Source organism: Saccostrea cucullata, unplaced genomic scaffold, assembly GCF_032062105.1.
Source record: "Saccostrea cucullata isolate Sc308-1 unplaced genomic scaffold, CSIRO_AGI_Scuc_v1 ctg7684, whole genome shotgun sequence".
Classification (NCBI taxonomy): domain Eukaryota; kingdom Metazoa; phylum Mollusca; class Bivalvia; order Ostreida; family Ostreidae; genus Saccostrea; species Saccostrea cuccullata.
The window spans coordinates 1-19,005 of record NW_026927218.1 but is presented as its reverse complement, the minus strand read 5'-3'; the positions used below and the strand labels follow the sequence as shown (position 1 = coordinate 19,005).

The following is a 19,005-nucleotide window of genomic DNA, read 5'->3' as shown; positions in this document are numbered from 1 at the left end:
CTATAATATAAAGTGAAATATTCATTAATTATTCAAATTTCCCTCTAATATATATAACACTTTTTCTTGCATTGTAATTTAATGAAATGACCCATTTGATATAATTATATTTAATTATTTCTTGATAGTAAAAACATAATAAAGGGGAATAATCAAATGTTGAACCCGCTTTTGATTGGTTCGTTTGGATCTTGAATCTCGAAACTCGAATTTTGAATCTCGAATATCGAATTTTGAATCTCGAATTTCGAATCTCGTATTTGGAAACTCGAATCTCGAATGAGCCTTCTGGGCTTTCGTAAAGATGTCCTAACTTGTTTGGTACATAAATATATACCGTATATAATTTTCCAACCTTAAAATAGAGTGTTGCGTTTCTATTGTCGGTGATTGAAGGGCTTCAAATTTTGACCTTTTCTCGGCGCTCATTGCCATTGAGCAGTGAGGGATCTACAACGTGCCAACACCTGCTGCTGACACGGGACCTCGATTTTTAAGGTCTCATCCGAAGGACCCGCAACTTTCACTTCAAAGTGCCGAGTGCATGGCGAAGGAACAGTTGCTACCCATTTTTTATCGACTTAGGTCAGTCTCGGCCGAGATTCGAACTCAGGACCTCCCGTTCACGAAGCGAGCGCTCTACCGACTGAGCTACCGTGAACGGTCCTATTGACGGTGAGTATATAAGAATGTTTTAGCGCACTTTATGAAATATGCATACATAAAAAATGTGTGATTCACACACAAATACTCACATAAAACTTTAAAATATTCCTCAAAAGAATGACTGTCTTTTAAAGCATTGACGACGGATATTTCCGTTGTTCCTCGATCATGAAAAGGGGCATACGGCGGATGTAAACGATCGGCAGGGAATGTACTTGTACGTTACAATTTCAGAATTCATAAAAACACAAAGAAATATATTTGCAACAAATCGTCTTGGTGCATTCTAAATGTTAATTTCCAGAAAATTAAGTGTTTTGAGAAAAATTAAAACAATCATTTAATAAAAATCATCATATTATTTAAACGTATATGGCTTTCATAATTTCATATTCAAATTAATAAGCCTATCTTCATACATATCTTTTCAAATACTTCAGTTAAAGATTTTAATTCCATAATGACATTTTCTTCAATGTCATTTTAACACATAAGTACAGTGAATATATGTTGCAAGTCTTGGAAACTTTGTAAGTACTTTTTTTCCTTTTAGAATATTGTGTTACTCGTATTAATTAAGTTGAAGAGGTATTTAATGTTTGCTTTAGTTCTTCGGCAGCTTCTTTAATAGACTTGATCTGTTCTGAAAGGCTATCTAAACTCTTTTGGTTTGCAATAATTTTATCCCGGTTTTCAGAGAGTTCCTTGATAGTTTCTTCGATGAATTTTATCCTTCTTTGCAAAAGAACGTCTGTGATCTTTAATATCAATTTATTCAATGCATCACCGTGATTTTCTTCCATTGAGTTGCACATCTTGGATTTAAACAACGATTTACTTTTTTCATATTCTTTATCTATAATTTTCTTTTTCCTAGAATCGCTACGTAAGTAAGCGATGATTGGTGCAACAACTGGTGCTGAAGCAACCGCTATAGCAAACCCAGCAGCCAGCAGAGGAAACCAAATTGGAGCAGTAGCTATTACTCCAGCTACATAAGGAGCAATTGACTCCTCTTTATAAATTTCTTCCTTGTCTGAGCTAATTACAGTAGGAGTCCCCGTCCATTCATTTTCCAGTCTTTCTATTTCGGTAGAAATTTCTTTATAGAAACTCAAAATATCATCTTTAATATTCTTGAATCTTTCAACTACTTCAGGTGATCGCACTTTTTCATCTATATAACGGTCAATTCTATCCCGAACTTCCTCATCAAGGACGTTTGGAACATATGTCACCTCCATAATTGGTAGCCAGTCTTTTGGATTCAGGATTCTTTCTTTTCCGATATCTGATGACATGTATTCAAAACTTGTATTTGCTTTTTGTTCAATAATGTCCTTGATACGCTGACACCAAAAATGGCTTTTCTATAGGTAAATATTAAAAGAATTTTCATTATGCAAAGGAAAAACCTACAAAGCAGAATTTGTTTCAAAAAATATATTTTGCAAGTTCTCTTATATGTCTACTACCGGTAAAACCAGAGGGGATTCTAGGTTTCCTCTGAGCCTGTCCTTCCCTCTGTCCGTTCGTTCCTCTTTCCTTTTGTCTGTTAGTCTGTCCCACCTGGGTTTCCCCACTTCTTTCTATAAACGCTAGGTAAATTTTGGTATGGAAGTTAAAGCTGATATTTAACTCTTTACAACTTACTGAACTGTTATGCAACATACACTTAATGTCCACGTCATAGAAATAGAAATTTACCATTTCCCCGCAAGCACCTTTTAACGTGGTACACGTTTCTCTAAAGTTTAGCGTAAATAATATTATGACGTTATATTTTAATACAAAAATAACTTTTCTTATTTTATGAGATTTTTGCAAGTATAAAATAGAAGGAAATTGGCATTAAATTAAAAATTAAACGGACTTTTTAAAGTGCGTGAAAATGCGTGATTGCGGGGAAACGGTATATGCGTGATTTTGCGTTAGAAATAGGAAGTGGTATATGCGTTAAAATGCGTGAATGCGGGGAAGGGGGTTAAGAGATCAAGTTTGCAATTGTTTCCGCTTCATTTATTTTTGATAGAACTATAAATGATCAAAACGATATTATCTCTTTAAGAATTATAGATTTTAAACTTGAAAAGTATAAAACCTAAATTACTTTCGTTTAGCCCGTGTATCAATGCAAAATCAATGTGAAAAAATTATATACTTATATTTATTTTTTAATATTAGAAGAAATGTAATTGGCCCAATGGTTCTTGAAAAAAAGTCGAAAATGTAAAATGTTTACAGACGGACGAACAAACAGACAGATGGATGGACGAAAGAAAAACAATATATCAGAGAAGCTTACTTAAGCCTTCGGCTAAGGATAGCTAAAACGAAATTTTAATTTTTCGATATCATTTTTTAAAGTATTCACTGGATGAAAAATACAGTTTCCGCATGGCTGAAACTCTACTGAAACTCTGCGGAAACTTAAGGTTACTAATAGTTTCTGCAAAGTTTCAGTGCGGAAACTTCAAGTTTCATCAAGTTTCCGCAGTGCGGAAACCAAAGGTGTCCACGAATCCAAATAGTTTCCGCAACTGAAACTTGCTGAAACTTGAGGTATACGCAAGGTTTCAGTATGCGTATACGGTTGAAATACATAATATGGTTTACCAATGGTTTCCGCAATAGAAACTTGCTGAAACTTGAGGTATACGCAAGGTTTCAGTATGAGTATAGGGTTGAAATACATATGGTTACCACAGGTTTCCGCAACAGAAACTTGCTGAAACTTGAGGTATACGCAAGGTTTTAGATTGCGTTTACAATTGAAATACATTTGGTGTACTTTAGTTTCCGCAACGGAAACTGTAGTATTGACTACACAATTTTAGCCCTGGTTTTCAACCAAAAGTCATTTTCCCCCTGAATTCTCATATTGGAAAAAACAACAACACACTAACACTACTTATCAAAGAATATTTAATGTTATTATCAACATTTACATACATCGGTTGAACATTTTTCTCTTGCATCATAAACATTTTTACAGCTAAGTCCGAGCCCTCAAGTCACGACAGGAGGACAGAGAAAATGTCTGTATTTAATGATGTCTCATACATCAGAGATATAATCTTGCTAGAGGAACTTAGAACTGCATTACTGCAATCAATCAACTAAACCTGAATTTGGTTTATGCAAGTCTAGTATTATTAAGGAAATGTAAAATTACTTGGTATAATAAATGCACAAGTTCACATTATAAGTAGCCAATAAGCACCAAGGTGGATTCCTTTGTTAAAAATTCAGTTTGTAGTCCATCATCAACCAACAGAAAAGTCCTTGAGTGGTTCTCGTTCTTTGATGACCCACTTACACTTATCATGCTTATGCTAGTGGTGGCTGCATGTTTTCGGAACTGTGCAACACATCACTGTAGTCTGCATGTATGACCTGTTCCAGTTTCAGTTGACTTTAAAAATATCAATGCTTGAGTATAGAGAGACTTGTTTTCATCATTGGAGAAATCATATCATGTTCAAGTTGGATTGATCTGCTCATCAGTTACTTCAACCTATTGAAAATATATATAAATATAGTTTAACAAAATCCCAATCTAAATAAAACATGTTAGATCCTCTCGCATACTCACTACACAACATCTAACAACATCCCATAGAAGGTCACGTCAGATGTCAAATACGGAACAACTCTAGACTTATTCGTTCCAATTTATGAAATACAATAATTTTGCAGTTGACTATTTGATTGGTTAATAGAATTTGACCTCTGACGTGACACTCTACAGGATGTTGTTAGATTTAGGCAGTATCTAACATTTAATATCAATTGGATGGACAAAGTCCCTAATGCTGTTCTAGTACAAGCTTTTGTTTGATTAATTTCACATTTTAAGCATTTTTTTTAATCAGAATGATTTAAAATGAAATTTAAAAATTTATCAAGTGTAAAATATCATTAGTTTATTAAAGATGCCTCTTTTAAACACTTGACTAGGGATAATGAAATAAACAAACTTAATTTATTTTAACATGTTAAATGTACCTGAATATGTATGTATAGATTTGTTCCTGATTTTCAGAATAAATTAAGGAATTTTCTTTCATTCTATTTGTTCATCAAAATATTTTTTTTATTTGAATAACAACTAGAGGCCCATAGACCTAATAGGTATCAAGTAACAACTTTCACTCAATTGAATTTGGTTCGTGTTTTAAACAAAAAGCCATGAAATTCCAAATTTTGAAAGACGCACCATTGTTTATCATAATTTTACACTTAACATGCTTACTCTGGTTACTCAGTAACCAAAGGTGGATCAGAGTAATAAAGATAAAATGCTATTCCATTTTAAAACCACCAGTTGTGTACCCCACCCCACAGGAACCACTAACCCTGGGGCCACACATTTCAAAATTTTCTAAATGTTATCTTAAGTTTTATTTCATCATAAATGGTTGATTAATTCCAAAGAGCTATATGGACCAACCCTAGTACTAAAACCCCTGACCTTGGGGCCATGAATTTCATAATTATGGTAGATGACTCAGTGCTCATTTCAATCATGCCAACAGTTTGACTGCTTGATGTCCAGGAGTAAAAAAGAAGGGGGGGGGGGGGTATCATAAAATTTACAAATTTTGTTCCCCTTCACCCGTAGATGCTTTGTACCAAAATTGGTTGAAATTGGTTGAGCGGTTGCAAGGAAGAAGCTGAAAATGTTCAAATGTCAACACACGACAGACAAAAACAGATAGTAATAGGTCACCTGAGTTTACTAAGGTGACCTAAAAATAGGCCTGCTTATAAATAAATCAGAGAATTTTAGTAGTTAGCTCGCAAAATGAGACTTTCTAAGAAAATGTTAACATCTGTTAATTTGATGGAAATGCCGAACATATAAAGATATTATATAAAGCTTAAAAAGTAGAGGAAAGCAGCTTACACCCCCCCTCCCCCACAACACACACTGACTATGATAAATAGAGAGCTTTAAATTATACAGTGAGATTAAGAAAACAATAGAAAATAAAAACATAAACTTTGTGCTTTAGTCCTTAATTTTCTAAAATAGAGTTACATAAGTTCTTACTACTAAAACATACTTTTTAACAGAAGTATTCTTCATCTTCTCTTAGTTTTCAGATGATTTGTTCCATGGATATCTGAAATTAAAATAGATCCAGTTAGTACAGTACCGTACAGTAATAACTTTTTTGTTTTTAGCATGAGCTCAGAAAAGTCCCAAAAACTACTTGCATGCCCATTTCCTTGCACCTGACATGCAGTGAAAATTCTAATGGACACATGACAAAGAAAAAAAATGATTGGAAATTGTATCATTTTAAAATGGACACAGTCACACTCCACTCTGGTCTAATTCTAGGTGGCAGTCCTATCAGGCTATCACAACCTCAATTTACAAGATTTTGAAAAGCAATTATATCTGAGAGTGAGAAAAATTAAATAAGTTATAATTTTCTATAAAAGCAAGACTACATCTAAATTATGTTTGTTTAAGATATGTAGGCCTTCTCCGATTCAAAATTATAATTCATTTGATAATTAATTTTATTTAATATTCTATTTTACATCAAGGGAAGATCATTTGTATAATAACACAGAACTAGGACTCTTCAGTGGCCATTGTTGAAAACTGATTTAATTAGTGATAGAAATATGGCAAATGGTAAACAGCTATAAACCTTACAGAGAGATTACAAAAATCTTATTTGTGTATCAGTCATTTTATCAAGTCAATAAAATTTAGAAACCTTACAGAGATATTACAAAAATCTTATTTGTGTATCAGTCATTTTATCAAGTCAATAAAATTTAGAGATCATAAAAGTATTATGTCAAATTTTCATAATGTGTCACATTGCCAGTGGTTAGAGCAACACGCCTAGAGTTGGGGAGTAAGAGCTGATTCCTACATCATGGGTCTGAATCCAATGTAGTACACATAGAGACTGGTCCCTCGGATGAGACTGTTGGTGACGTGTCCACATTAATAAAAAGTTCTCTAAAGGGTAACAAATAAATACAAGTATATGACTGTATAATGAATCAATGCATGTAACTTAAGAAATTGAAAATGGCCAATTGCCCATTTCATCAAGCTCCAGTCTATCATAATACATACTTCAGGTAAATACTGTTCTGTTCATATCAAGAGAATCATTTTTATGGTTGTGATTTCTGATGTATTTAGAAACTGCACCACATTTAATACACAAGGTACAATAAAAACATGGTATTTCTAATGAACAATTACACCATGCACCAGGGCTCGAGCTGTGATTCGCCATTGTCGCCAATTGCGAATTTTTTTTCAAAAGTGGCGAAAAGAAATTCATAAGTGGCGAAAATGATTTTTTTTTTATGTACCATGTACAAAATTTGAGTAGTCCTGGTTAGCTCCTTTGTTTATTCAAAGTACACAGATTAGTCCCTGTGTTTATTTAATGCAGCAGAGGTGTGAAAACTGAAACCTACAAGTAGGAAATCACGTCCCGCTTGAACGAACACAGCTGACTAGGTAACTGGCCTGGAGCAATAAAGGATTACAAATTTGCTTGAAATAATATAATTTGGATTAAACAAGGGGGTATAAAGTGTTATTAGGATATGAAGTTAGAAAATAAAAGATTTTTATCAACAAAATCTGGATCTATGTAGATCGTTTTTTTAAACCGAAAGTAGGGAAACATGACGAAAATTGTAAAGAATGGCTTCTAATTTTACCTAATTAAAATTGAAAAATGTGTACATTTACCATAAACTGACAACGAGTGAAAAAGAACTTGGTTTGGAAACAGAATTAACTTTAATAAGTAAATTACACTGAATTATTTACACTAACATGAGCTTGCATATTAAACCCTGGAGTCTTGTTAAAATAAAGTCAACTTTCAAACCTAATTTTCATTACTTTTTAATTACTTATTTTCAAAATTGTTTACTAATTCAGAAATGATGAAAATTTCCATTTTAAAAAAAAAATGTAATATTTTTACTAGGTCTTTGTCCCCCCCCTCCCCCCCCCCCCCCCAACAGGCAAAAAAAAGAGGACATTTTCTGTCAAGAGTTGACTGATATCAATTCAATATCAAATTTATTGTATAATTCCAACATAAGTTTTTTTTTTATTAAATGGATACTACCATAATTAAAGCTTAAATTTAAAACAATGTTGGTGTCAGATAAACATAATTAAAAAAAAGGACTAACATAAAGTGCATTGCATTGTCGAGAAATCAGATGTAAGTATGCCTTTCCTTTTGTCGCGAAAAGTGGCGAAAAATATTTTCGGTCCAGTGGGAGCCCTGCCATGCACACTACCGGTAAATCAAGTTTTAGGTTGCTAAAATAGTGTTAATTGTTTCATATAGATCAAAACATGCACATGTGTCAGCATGATGTTTATGTATCTTTGTGTATAACTATTTTGTTCACGTACGATAATGTTTCAAACTCATTATGTATGGTATGAAACTTAATAAAATACTTCAACTTGAATAATGTCAGGCATTCTGAAAATTATCAAGTCACTTTCATATCACAAAATCTGCAAGTTCTCAGGAATTTTACTTTCATGACTATACAACATGTACAAATTGGCATTTCACAGTGATACAATACTACACAATGGCATTCTCCCAACATGATGCCCTCTAACATGTCTAATATTTACGATTATAGACTGCATGTATGTTAAAAATATATTCAACCCCTTCCTCGGCTGTGCAGCACAGTCTTCCATCAATAATAAAAACAATTCAGCAAAAAATAAATGTAGGGTTCAAGAAACTACTCCTGCGAATAACAATGAACACATCCAGCAGTTATAATGAACAACAAACCTCACCTTTTCTGAAAGAACATAAGCGTGGGGGCAAATCTTTCGATTTTCCGAAAAAGTAAACACCGGATACAAGTTCATAACGATATTATCCTCTAAAACCAACCTACATTTAAAATTCCGGAATACTACAACACGTATTTTTTTTTAACATGATCGGGACGATGCAGAAAAACACATTCTAATAATCATACGAAAACATGCAAGATAAATACAATGGTACAAAATGCATGCGGCCGTTTTAACAGCAATTAATTATACGTATTACAATCTAAGCTGAGAATGATTTACAAGGCGCTTTTTCAAAAAAATAATAACTGTACAATGGTCGATTTGAATTTTTGGAACGCGCCGTTTTGACCCAACTTTATTCTTACGATTGCAGACGATAAAAACAAAAATAAAGGTGCTCTGAACTGTAAGAAATAACTACCTGTATCTAATCTGTCGTTTGAGGTGCCTTTCTTCTGTGTAGAGTCAAAAGACCTTCTCATCTCTGTTGTTTTTCTTGAGCAAGTTCTTGGTGTTTTCTTCGCCATTTTCTCCCTCTTTCTTCTACTAAAAATCTAACCAATGAGAGAGAAGCATTCTATCTCGATACGCCACCTAGTGATTGAATGTCAGTCTCTACGGAAAATTCCCCTTAGTTTTTGCATTTCTCTTTTGGCAATATTTTTTTTTACGTTTTATATTGCAGACGTCCTTGCATTTATGACAACTGAATGAACATGTCAGTTTTAAATGCTTAGATAAAATTGAACCGTATTTTAAGTCCCTTATTATCATGGTTATCATGATTATGGTAATTGTTGAAACGGACTGTCCAGATTTTTACAAATAGATTGAAAATCATATACACATGTACTTAGATTATTGTGTAAAAAAAAGTATACAAGTCAACAAAGTTATGCTGATGGCATATTATCCACATACAAGAGCGATTTTAACCCCCCCCCCCTTTCTAGTAAGCGATACGAATTAGCTGGTTAAAACTTTATAACAAGTCTGCAAATTTATGTTTATATGTTTTTTAAAATCTTAATCTACGGGATACATTTTTATTTGTGTCCTAAAATAAAATAGATAAATTAACAAAGTGCATGTAAGTTTATAATCATTGTTATACAGTGAATTATATAATGATTAATTTTGACCTTCGTAACTTAAATAAAACGAAGAAAAAAAATTACAAACTATATTAGAATGTGTTGTATAAGTCTCTGTCTCTGTCTCTCTCTGGTATTGCTTTTTATACCTTTGCGAAACTCAAAAGCAAAATTGGAGTTATTAGAATTATTAACCAATTGTTAAAAATTTCCATCTCAGAAAATATTTACATGTACAATTTTAAAATAGTAAATACCGCTACTTCTCAGCATTAGACGATGAACAAAAAATTATTGGTTATTACTCAATACAGAAGATACGGAAACTCTTAATTTTGCGGACAAATTTATAAATGATATCATGTAATAGTGGTCATAGTCCTTTACATATATCATGTATATTGTTGTTTACCAAATGTATTTATCTTTTTTTTTTTATCTTTTCCTTATTATTGTAATAACCTCACACTTTTTTGTTTTGGACTCTAAATTAGAAACAAAACGTTGTTTTATTGTGTACTTAGAAATAACCTAGAGAGAAAAGTTATGAAATAAAATTCATGGACTTAAGTTTGTTTTCATTAGGTTGCGTGTCATCGATCTCTAAATATTTTCAATATTTGAAGTTAATACAATGGTGGCAAACAATGAATACCATTAATTGTCGTTTTTTTGTGATTGCCAATTTCTTTGTGGAGAAATTGTAAAATAATATTGAAATTTTCTAAATAGTCTATTGAACTAGCAAATATTCTCCTTACCTGTAGATTAGTTATATTATTTATTAGATTGATCTATAGATAAATATCTGAGAGGTTTTTTTTTTTTTTTCTTTTAATCACCAACACATAATAAATTTAATACATGTAGTTTATATGAAACATTTTATATAAAATATTATATAAAACAATCTTATTTGTTTGATTTTTGGTGAAGTTTTATATATATAGTGTGTGTGGGATTTTTTTTTTCAATTTTAAAAATTTGAATGTTCAGACACATTGGGGTCATTACTAGTGACTATACTGTGTATATCATGTACTGCATGTATATATTACGCCTGGTCACAGCCCATTGTTCCTCTAAGGTAGAAAAACCTCTCAATCCACATAGAATATACAAAAAATACACCAACACGGTAGCAGGTGTCTTCGCGACACGTGTCTCCCCACCTGTGGCACGTGAGGACAGGTGCCCGCGAGTGGGGTTCAAAGAAAAGGATTGAAAATTTGATCAACTTACATACTACTTTTATTTAAAAAAAGTGTTTTCTAAATCACAAATTTAGCACATTATACATCTCAATACGAATATAATTGAACATATTACTAAAAAGTATATGTACCGCGTTTTCAGTAATGTTGCATTAATTAACATCACGAAAGCAAGATATTTGAAAAAATAAATAAATAAAAAAGCCTACACATAATTTGCAATCTAATTAAAATGAGATCTTCCATTCGCTCCCAGGGTATTGTTTCACAAAAATAGACTTTTTACATTAATAAGTCTTCCTCGTGCGAATAAGCATTTGGGTAACAACACTGAGAGAATTACCTAGTTAAACTACTTTAAAGGTAGTGATTGTATGGACAGTGATTAGTAATCACTCTGTATACTAGCTAAGCCTAAGATAGTGAAAAGTGGGGTAGTGGTCGTAAAGATACTTAAATACCTAGTGAAAGTTACTTATGAATGCTTAGATTTACTAATGTTATCTAGTAAATCTACCCAATTCCCAGTAAAACTACTTTTAAGGTAGTGATTGTATGGACAGTAAATTTACTAGTCTTCCCAGTGAATTTCACTAATTATTTTTTTTCAGTGAAATGAGACGATTTAATTTTAATTAGATTGACATAATATGCTGCAGATCTTAAGAACCATGGCATCAAATGTTCAGGACATGTTTTCTTGCAATATTTACCCGCGGCTTTCGAATAAGATTAACGCCTGTTAAACGAATAAAATGTATTCATGAGAACGGAGATAAAAATACATATATGTACGAGATATTAAATCAATGTATTAAATTATAAAAACAACTACAATGTAGTAACTATTGCACTATATTTCTATGTTGAACACTGAATAGTAAAAAGGCTTCCTAGTCAGTATGTGTTGTTAACAAATTGAATTATTGAAATGATAATTTTCCATTCAGGAATATAGATACATGTACAGTATAAGGAATATAAATGCAAAACTTGCTATCTCAGATAATGTAAACGTTCGCTTTCGTAATTATCTGTATTTCATGCACCATGAAGACACACTAATTTTCTTTTTTAAACAAATTAACATTAAATGTAATTGTAGACAGAGGAACCTCCATATATAACCCTTGATTTGTTCTCATACGGAAGTAATATTTTGTGAAAATAATGTATGTTATGAAAAGAATTAATTCCCGAGGGGGAGTCTCGAGTTGGGTAATGTAGAAAATCCTGGTGAGAGGAATCGATTTTGTTTAGAAATGATATTTTTTTAATTCCAGCACAATATGAAATAAATTAATATGAAGCAAGGATCTTGTATAAAGTGCTTATCATTGATATCAATATCGGTATGTGTCAGTTTACACAGAGCACATCTCAAAATCTGAATATGAACTAGTAGATATATTTAAAAATAAAACCATTTTTTAAAATGTATAAGTAAATAAAAATATGATATGGGTTGATTTTTCTACTCTTTTGAAAAAAAATATAATAAAAAACAGTTTCAGTTCGGTTTCAGCATGCGAAAACCATACAGAATCAAAATCAATAGTAAAGATAATATGAGTTGATTTTTCAACCCTTTCGAAAAAAAAAATAATAGAAAAAAATTCAGTTCGGTTTCAGCATGCGGAAACCATATGGAATCGAAATCAATAGTAAAAAAATCATTTGAATTGATTTTTTTACCCATTTGAAAAAAAAGAAAAGAAAAAGTTTCAGTTCGGTTTCAGCATGCGGAAACCATATGGAATCGAAATCAATAGTTTCCGGAAACTGAAACCTACTGAAACTAAAAAGTATCGTTAAATTGACATTTCATTAAATTTTACATTGGTTTCCGTTTTGCGGAAACTATTTGGAAACAAACCTAATGGTTTCAGCATACGGAAACCCTACAGAAACTTGCTGAAACTATTATATAGTTTCCGCATTGCGGAAACCATACAGGAAACTTCAACGCCAAGTTTCAGCAAGGTTTCCATATAGTTTCAGTTTTGCGGAAACTGGACTTTTCACCCAGTGTATTGTAATAGAAACATCTCATATGGACATTATTTAGAATTTACAAATGTTGGTTTTCTGATGAAATTAAAACGTATTCAGTGTCACGGTAGGTGAAAGGAGATTGGTTTCAAGAATTTGATTTTGAGAGACATTGTCTTCCTTATAATAAAGGTTTTTCCTTTATTCATTTTTTGCATGTTTTTTAACGTCCATCTCGAGAATTTTTCACTGATATGGACATGCCACAACTTGTACGTGGAGAGGAAATTGTTAACCTATCCTCGACAATCAGAGCTATTGAGCAATGAGTTATATTTTTGTGCCAGCACCTACTATAACACGGGATCGCAGTTATGTGGTCTCATCGAAAGGACTGTTCTCCACGTCAAACAGTAAGTTTCGAACCCGGGACGTTAAAGATCAATGTCTTACTTCGAGTCTAACGCTCTTACCACTTTGATCAGGTTTTATATGAAATAATTAAAATCAATACATGTACCGCTGTGCATTTGTTCTTTAGCATATCAATTTTCGTTTGATGCTCTTCGGTTTTCTTTTCTTGTTCTTCTCTTGATCTGTTTGTCAGTTCTTGTCTTGTGCGAACTCCTGTGTACACATCTTCCAACAGCGTACAAAGGTATCTGAAAATATAGCACGAAACATATGAAAAATATTACTGAATTCTAACATGCTTTAACCTCTTCTGAAATAAATCCTACTAGTGAAATATTTATTACAATAGTGGCTAAGTCTATATTTTGAAAACAAAACCAGCATACAACCAACATATTGAAAAAGCATACTTTGCATTCATCAAGGTTTACAATAATTAGGTGTCTTTATTATCAGGAGAAAAGTAAAACTTGAACTTGAGCATTTGCAATATATTTAATTTGTTTTTCTATGTTTAGTCTCTTTACATTTAGTCTATTGCAATCAGACTAAAACTTATAGGTGACGAGCTGTTACGTTTTTAAAGAATTAATTACCAAGTGAGAAAAAATTCAACCAAAGTGAAAAAAATACAATTATTTTTCGGCACTGTTATCTACCAGAATTCCAATTTACCACCAGACAGATTGTAAAATTAATGCTTATAACTCTATCAAAATTGTAAAATGATATAAAAGGAATTAAATGCATTAATAAATGTATATACTGATATTGTTTGACTCTAATGAAAAGTATTATTAAATAACAAGTTAAATATACACAACACACAGGACCTATTAACCAAAGTCTGTCTGGCGTATGAATACAAGGACTACGCCATTACTGTTTAATCGAAACAATTATATCTGTTATACGATTTATTTGTATTTCACTGTTGCAAAAATAAAGTTTATCATTTTAAATTGAAAAAATAAATAAAACTTTGATCATTGTTATCTGTGTTATCATTGTGCACTATAATTATTTTCGTTTTCGGAATAAGCTGTTTTATCAATGGTAACTTACATGAAGGATAAGGTGGTATTTATATTCTTAAAAAGAAAAATCACAATTGCGGAAAATACAGGAGATAAAAATGTTAATATAAGCATTAAATAATCATTTTTTGAAAGATGCTGTCTCGTATCTATAATGGTGTTTGCAAACATTTTTTTTTATAACGCGATTACGCACGTTACTCAATTTGTTTGCACACACCATTGCAGTTATTGGATTGCATCTTTTAAACATTTACATTGATAAATCACCAAACATGATGGGGCTGACTCATACTTCGTTCTTATCTTATATGAAAATATCAGTAATATTTCAATTAACATGCTACAGAAACATCTCAATAACAAATCGCTATACAATCTTTGAAAATATGATATACTTGTACAATGGTTGCAAGAAAAAATATTATGGTAAATTACCTGAAATGTTCCTTGATCCTAATGTTTTCATTTTCCTTAACCACTTTCTCTAAAGCTTTTTTTAAATGCTAACGAAATTTACGAAACTCTGCAGTGATATCACTTTAATATAATGTTTGAATTACATGTAAGCTTTTCATTATTTATAAACCATATCTTTCGATTCTGCATTAAAATAACAGAACTTAATTTTTTTTCAAAGGATAATGAGAAATAACGCTTTAAATTGTGTTTCATTTATTTTTTAATCTGATATACAGGATGTCCCATAATACATGATACCATTTACAGTTATTGTCAGAAATACATTTCTTTACCATTTTTGTTAATATTTGTCTTATTTAATATTTGACTAAATTTTAGTAACAAAATATTAAAAAAAAAAAAAACAATTCTCAGAGCTGAAATAAAGTAGCAAAAACATTATGCCCAAAATCCGTACGAATTACGTTTCTAGCAAAATTGATTTATCAGACAAACTATATAGGTACACCGATTTGAAAAATATAAAGTCCAGCCTTCGTTGCTAAACCTAAATCTTAAACTTATCTGAAAAGGTATATTTTTAATTGAAATTCAGACTATAGCTAAAAAGAAGTGCACTGCCGTCTTAGATTATGAAAATTTTCAATGTCTAAACAGGACCATCTCCCGTATTAGACGTCATTTACAGGACAATTTTTTAAAAAAAAAAAGCCATAGCATTTTTAGAGATAATTTTCATATCATGTAATTATAAATAGTTCCTAACAAATTACAGTTTTAACTTCAGCTTGAAAATTTATAAAAACAACATGAGAAAAATCGATAAGATATATCTTACATCTGTTAGATTCATTTTGAAAATATTCTCTTCCCTGATTGATGGCCAGTTTCTATAAATGCTGCCTGTTACTTTCTTCCAAGTTTTTTCTTCCTCATCTTCATCACTGCTGTCATCCGGGTCTCTCTTGATTGAATCCCATTTGTTTGTTATAAAAATGACACTACGGGGATCAAAACAAGGCATTTCATCCTCCATTTGTAAGTTGATAATAGATTTTAGTATTTCCGGAAGCTATAATTTATTAAAAAAGAAATAAATTACTACATTGTATATGGTTTGTTACTTTATTCGTTTTAAACACACATGTACATTTGATTTTCTCCACTGTAGACTTTATGTTGGGTCAAATTAATTAAGTAAGGTATAAAGCTGAACATATTTCACGTATTTTCATTTTATACCAACAATTACTTTTTCAAACAGAACCAATCAATTAATGTTTCCTTAGTTTTGCAAATTTGCAAATAAAATATACACGTGTATCAGATTTTTTATTTCTACTGATATATTCTTCCATGATATATACAGCATCTATTTAGCTCAGATTTAAACAAAATTACACAATTACAGTTTTGTCGTCTCTTTTTTTTCTCTCCCAAATGCATACAAATATCTCATAAACAGTAATATGATTTATTACCCTGTCTCTTTGCATTCCGCCTGCACTTGCCACATTGATCACGAAGATAAAAGACACTGCATTTGACAAGTATTTCATCACTTTCTGACTGACCTTTCCAGAACCACCAATGCCAGGTGTATCAACAATTATTGTATTACCCTGGAAGATGGAGAATGTCGCTTTAAGTAGGCTACTGATTTTGATGTATAAATGGATTATAAATTTGATTATTGCATCGAATATTGATATATTTAACAATATGACTAATGATACAGAATAGCACAATAAGTTAACAAAAAATTTAACATCACCGTCCTGTAAACATTGATACATACTGCAAATTCCTGTCAGGATTAATACAAACCTCGAAGCAAAGACGTTGTAAAGAGAGTGCAGAATGAAACTATTTTTTTGCATATATATTTTGAAAATTAGCATAAAACTTAATTTGATATATGAGATGAGATGTTTGATGCATTGTAGTCAGTTTGAAGACTAAAAAGAGTTTTTGAGATATGCTAATTTGAAATCTTGTTACAATTGGACTAAATTTAAATTCTGGAAATTCATTCCATATCTGCGAGATGTTTTATAATAAACAATGCATTGATTCGGACTGAATGGGATAACCTGCTGGTTATTTCATAAAATACCTTTTCCTCGTTTAATATACATTGTAATTTTATTGTGTCATATCATCGAAAAATAAAAGAATTGATTCAATTTAAAAAAAAATACCTTCAAAAAATGAACTGGCAATCCAATATCAACACTTTCATACTTTCGACTGCCTTTCTCAATAGTCATATCTGTAAGAGTCTTCAAAGTATCTCGAAGAATTTTCTCTCCTTGTTTTGTTTCTACATCAAGGTCACTCATATCTTCCATCTCGACCTCACCATTGTCTGACTCAATTTTTATTACCACCTTTTCAGAATTTCGTATTTTGCAAACAGTTGATGTGGACTCCAAGTTTCTACCCTTGAAAATTCGCATTCCTAATATTTTATTGATAAGAGTTGATTTTCCGGCACTTGTCTCTCCTGAAAATAATTTCTAGAAATAATAGGTTACATGTAAATGTATTATCAAGACATTGCTCTCATGTAATAAATATTAATATTTGTGTGGCAAATCCATTTGAACACGTGACGCAGATGGAGATATCGATAAAAATTCAAGATCAGAAGTCCATAAATAATACAAAAAAGCAGAGCAAATACGGGCCTAGAAAAAAATCAGAAGTGGGATCATGTGCCATGAAGGAGTGAGCATCCTCTTCTGACCGGTCTTACCCGTCGTGTGCTCCTTGTCATGATTGGGAAATAACGGGAAAATCCGTCGTCTATTCAGTGTAACAGTAATGAACTACAAATTAGCATTTCATTAAATGAAACATCGATATTGTTTTGCTGACAAGGTCATTGCATCAACCATAGAACTTACGAAATGATGACTTTAAACAAGACAAGCAAATGAATAAGTAACATTTAAAAGAATAATTCTACCTGCAACAACAATCCCATGATCTTCTTTAAGAATATCCTTCTTTCGCTTAGCAATAGACGTGATATAATCTGGAGATGCTTTCTCCAGGCATTGTCTAAGGTTTGTGTCGTATTCCTCACTTTCAATGATATTTTTTAAGTCGTCAAACAAAAAAATTAGTCTCCTTTGAATGAAATTCCGGTTGGATCCCTTTAGATGACTAAAATGTAGAAACCAAAGAAATGTGAAATGTTCAAATGTATATAGCGAGATATTTTGAGAGTTAAAACAGATTTAAGCATTCCTTGTTTGTCAGTGATGAAACACTGAAAAAAACATTATTTTTTAAAAAAATATCTTGTAATTTGTCTCTAAAGAATTTGCACGCTTGGTACAGTTGTTAAAGCGTCTACTCTAGAGAAGTTAAGTATGGAGTTTTATCTCTACGTTGCGGGTTCAAATCCCACCCTGGGGTGTATAGACCGGTGGTTCGGATGAGACGGGGATACCAAAGTCCCATGTGGCAGTAGGTGCTGACACAATAAACCCTCAATGCTCAGTGGCTGTGAATGCCGAGAAGGCAAGCTTTTTCTATAACACAATTATTAAAAATGTTCTTCCGGTTGAAATTTCCAATGGAACTCGATGCAAGCGCTGAAATTTTCAGATATGACAGAGATGATGCCTTATTGCACCTGGGTTTGAATATTTTAGTTATTATTATTATTATATAACATGCATTATAAATAAACTTATCTTTATATATACTTTATATTTATTAAACCCCCGAAAAGTTTTCTAATCGTCCGTCCGTCTGTCTGTTAAGCTTTGTGGTACCAATCTCTTATCCGCAACTCCTCTTGTACAACTGAGTGAAATTTAATGAAACTTTCACATAATCTTTATTACATAATGTCATTGTGAAGGTTTTATTTTACTTTTTGATCCGACACCTATTATGTGTTTCCCGGCCACAGCAAAACATGGACTTTGCCATTATGACCATTTGGGAGGCGGGGGTATCATTTAGTGAGCTCATTGCTCACAGTACCTCTAGTTTAAGAATATAGCGCTGCAAAGACTTCTGGACAGATGATACAAACAACTTTTGTCAAAATTCTATGAACTAACGACATCAGTTATACTTATATGAGTAAAATTAATACGTTGAACCGCACAGATTTAGACTTTTTATTCAAATTTTAACATTAATAGAATCTCCAGTGACAAAAATTGTAATGGTTAATAAAATGGTTTCAGAAAATTTCGATTTTAACATCGCAGAAAGATTACAAATTATTAATATTTTAGAAATTTATGAACCACATCATTTTCAACCAGGGTAAATACATTTATACCAATCCAGGCAACTAT

The 19,005-nt window shown here is 31.8% G+C and overlaps 1 protein-coding gene, 1 long non-coding RNA gene and 1 other non-coding gene across 3 annotated transcripts; all 3 read right to left on the bottom strand.

The window, feature by feature from the left end:
- Nucleotides 1-588: 588 nt before the first annotated feature.
- Trnat-cgu (transfer RNA threonine (anticodon CGU)) lies at nucleotides 589-662 on the bottom strand. The gene has a single exon. It is a non-coding gene; the product is annotated as a tRNA-Thr (tRNA).
- Nucleotides 663-1,106: 444 nt separating this feature from the next.
- Nucleotides 1,107-18,628, bottom strand: LOC134273763 (uncharacterized). The gene is made up of 8 exons (XM_062755981.1): nucleotides 18,570-18,628; nucleotides 17,652-17,851; nucleotides 16,882-17,186; nucleotides 16,162-16,302; nucleotides 15,519-15,752; nucleotides 14,696-14,763; nucleotides 13,327-13,468; nucleotides 1,107-2,036 (listed from the first exon to the last, which is right to left on the bottom strand). The coding sequence occupies exons 1-8, from the start codon at nucleotides 18,626-18,628 to the stop codon at nucleotides 1,242-1,244; spliced, it is 1,944 nt and encodes a 647-aa protein (XP_062611965.1). The 3' UTR covers nucleotides 1,107-1,241.
- On the bottom strand, nucleotides 3,586-8,915 carry LOC134273762 (uncharacterized). Its single transcript, XR_009993482.1, has 3 exons — nucleotides 8,501-8,915; nucleotides 5,736-5,795; nucleotides 3,586-4,183 (listed from the first exon to the last, which is right to left on the bottom strand). It is a non-coding gene; the product is annotated as an uncharacterized LOC134273762 (long non-coding RNA).
- Nucleotides 18,629-19,005: the final 377 nt, after the last annotated feature.